This window comes from Cryptomeria japonica, unplaced genomic scaffold (genome assembly GCF_030272615.1).
Source record: "Cryptomeria japonica unplaced genomic scaffold, Sugi_1.0 HiC_scaffold_1800, whole genome shotgun sequence".
Taxonomy (NCBI): Eukaryota; Viridiplantae; Streptophyta; class Pinopsida; order Cupressales; family Cupressaceae; genus Cryptomeria; species Cryptomeria japonica.
In genome coordinates, this window is record NW_026730086.1 from 22,501 (window position 1) to 24,706 (window position 2,206).

The 2,206-nt window shown below is 36.0% G+C and overlaps 2 protein-coding genes across 2 annotated transcripts; both read left to right on the forward strand.

Moving 5' to 3' along the window:
* Window positions 1–500: 500 nt before the first annotated feature.
* LOC131873462 (ATP synthase subunit b, chloroplastic-like) lies at window positions 501–845 on the forward strand. Its single transcript, XM_059216339.1, has one exon. It carries the CDS (start codon window positions 501–503, stop codon window positions 843–845), a length of 345 nt encoding a protein of 114 aa, XP_059072322.1.
* Window positions 846–899: 54 nt separating this feature from the next.
* On the forward strand, window positions 900–1,266 carry LOC131064614 (ATP synthase subunit alpha, chloroplastic-like; the record flags this gene model as incomplete). Its single annotated transcript, XM_059216340.1, has 1 exon — window positions 900–1,266. A coding segment is annotated over exon 1 (367 nt), but the record flags the coding sequence as incomplete, so codon positions are not given.
* Between the last annotated feature and the right edge of the window lie 940 nt (window positions 1,267–2,206).

Consider the following 2,206-nt stretch of genomic DNA (forward strand, 5'->3'; position numbering starts at 1 on the left):
GTATAATTTTAAGGGCGAGGTGAGATAACCTTGCAGTGCAGGGATGGTCACTCTGAGCTCTAAGTGAGAACCGCGCCAAGGTATCAATGGCCAAGGTATCAATGGTGCCAGTACGTCGAGATCGAAGTGGGCTAGGGATAAAGTCAATCAATGGACAGTTGGCTTAGAGAAAGGGTGCGAGAGGGTGGAATGAAGAACAAAGGTCGGATTCAATGGTGTGATATTTGAGGCTATGCGTACCAGATCCTATATAAGCAATCAAGTACTAAGACATACATACCCGTTGTACTCACTCTACCACGTAGGGCGCATGCCCTACTATTCTATGGGCGCGACCTAGCTTTCTTTAGCGACCCTTTAGAATAGTAGGGCACTCCTTTTACTTTGCCTAGCACATACTGTGATGAGCTACTCTCACTGGAACATTTTGATTGGCCATTTTGCTTACTAGGGAAGGAACACGCTTGCGAGGGGGGGTGGCATATGCATAAGGCCTTCCAATGACCATCTTTGCTAATCAACTTGAGCAAGCCCAGGCTCGCTTACGGGAAGTAGAAAGGCGGGTATGTGAAATTCGGGTAAATGGATATTCTCAAATACAACAAGAAAAAAATGATCTTATCAATGTTGCTTCTATTAATTTGAAACAATTAGAAAATTTAAAGAATGAAACCATTCGCTTGGAACAAGAAAGAGTAATTGAACTAGTTCAAAAACAAATTTCTTACCAAGCTGTCCAAAGAGCTCTAGGAACTCTGAATAGTCGTTTGAATAGCGAGTTACATTTACGTACGATCGAGCATAATATCGATCTGCTCCTAGCCATGAAAAACATAACTGATTAACAGTATATATAATATAGTAGGTCTTATTTTTCAAAAGAGAATTAACTAGTGTTAATGGCAACTATTCGACCCGATGAAATCAGTAGTATAATACGTAAACAGATTGAACAATATAATAACGAGGTCCAAGTTGTTAATATTGGTACTGTACTTCAAGTAGGGGATGGCATTGCTCATATTCATGGTCTTGATAAAGTAATGGCAGGGGAATTAGTAGAATTCGTAGATGGTACAGTAGGTATTGCCCTAAATCTAGAATATAATAATGTTGGAGTTGTATTAATAGATAATCTAAATATGAATAAAGAGAAGAGGATAATAGTAACCTGGTCTCGGAGATCTGCCATTGTACCCACAATGATCGGTCATACCATTGTTGTTCATAATGGAAAGTCACATTTACCCATTTTTATATCAAATGGTATGATAAACCACAAATTAGGAGAATTTGTACCTACTTCCATTTTCTAGGGACATGCGAAAAAGGATAAAAAATCGAAAAAAAATAAAAATAAAAATAAAAATAAAAGAGAGAAACGAGAAAAAAGTATCGTTGTAAATAGTATACATTAATTCATTGTGGAGGATGAAGATGAAATTTATAAATAGGGCTTCGACTAGAAAAATAGGAGCTGTAGCTAAACATGTATGTATGTCTTCTAATAAAGCACGTAGAGTAGCTCATCAACTTTGTGGTTGTACCTATATGGAGGCACTTTCGATACTGAATTGGATGCCTCATAGAGCATGTTATCCCATATTAAAAGTACTTCGTTCTGCAGCCGCAAATGCATATCACAATATGGGTATAGATAAGGGCTTTTTATTTGTCCTTATGGCTGAAGTGAATGAAGGTCCTACTTTCAAAAGATTTCAACCTAGAGCTCAGGGACGCGGTTATCCAATATAGAAACCCACTTGTCATATAAGTATTACATTGGAGGATGTAACTGACTCTAACTCAATTATGGTAAAAAAATAGAAACAAAATATCCAAATAGATGGAAGCATAATCCATTTATGTCGCAAATATACTACTACTTGCAAAAAAGTACTTACAAAAATATGTATGGGAAACAAAATAAATCCACTTGGTTTTAGACTTGGTTTTATGCAAAACCATTGTTCCCTTTGGTTTGAAGAAAGGGATTATTTTGAAGATCTACGAGAAGATGAGAGAATATATAATTGTATTGAAAATTATGTACAACATATAAAAAGTTCCATAAATTCTAGTTATGGAGGAATTACACGTATAGAGATTCTAAAACAGACCGAATTGATTTCGGTAAATATATATATTGCATTTGTCGACTTGTTTATCGAAAAAAAGGGCCAAGAAAAAAAGAAAAAAAAAGATG

Excerpts from the sequence above, each read along its gene's own strand:
- LOC131873462 (XM_059216339.1), top strand. The coding sequence starts at position 501 with ATGACCATCTTTGCTAATCAACTTGAGCAAGCCCAGGCTCGCTTACGG.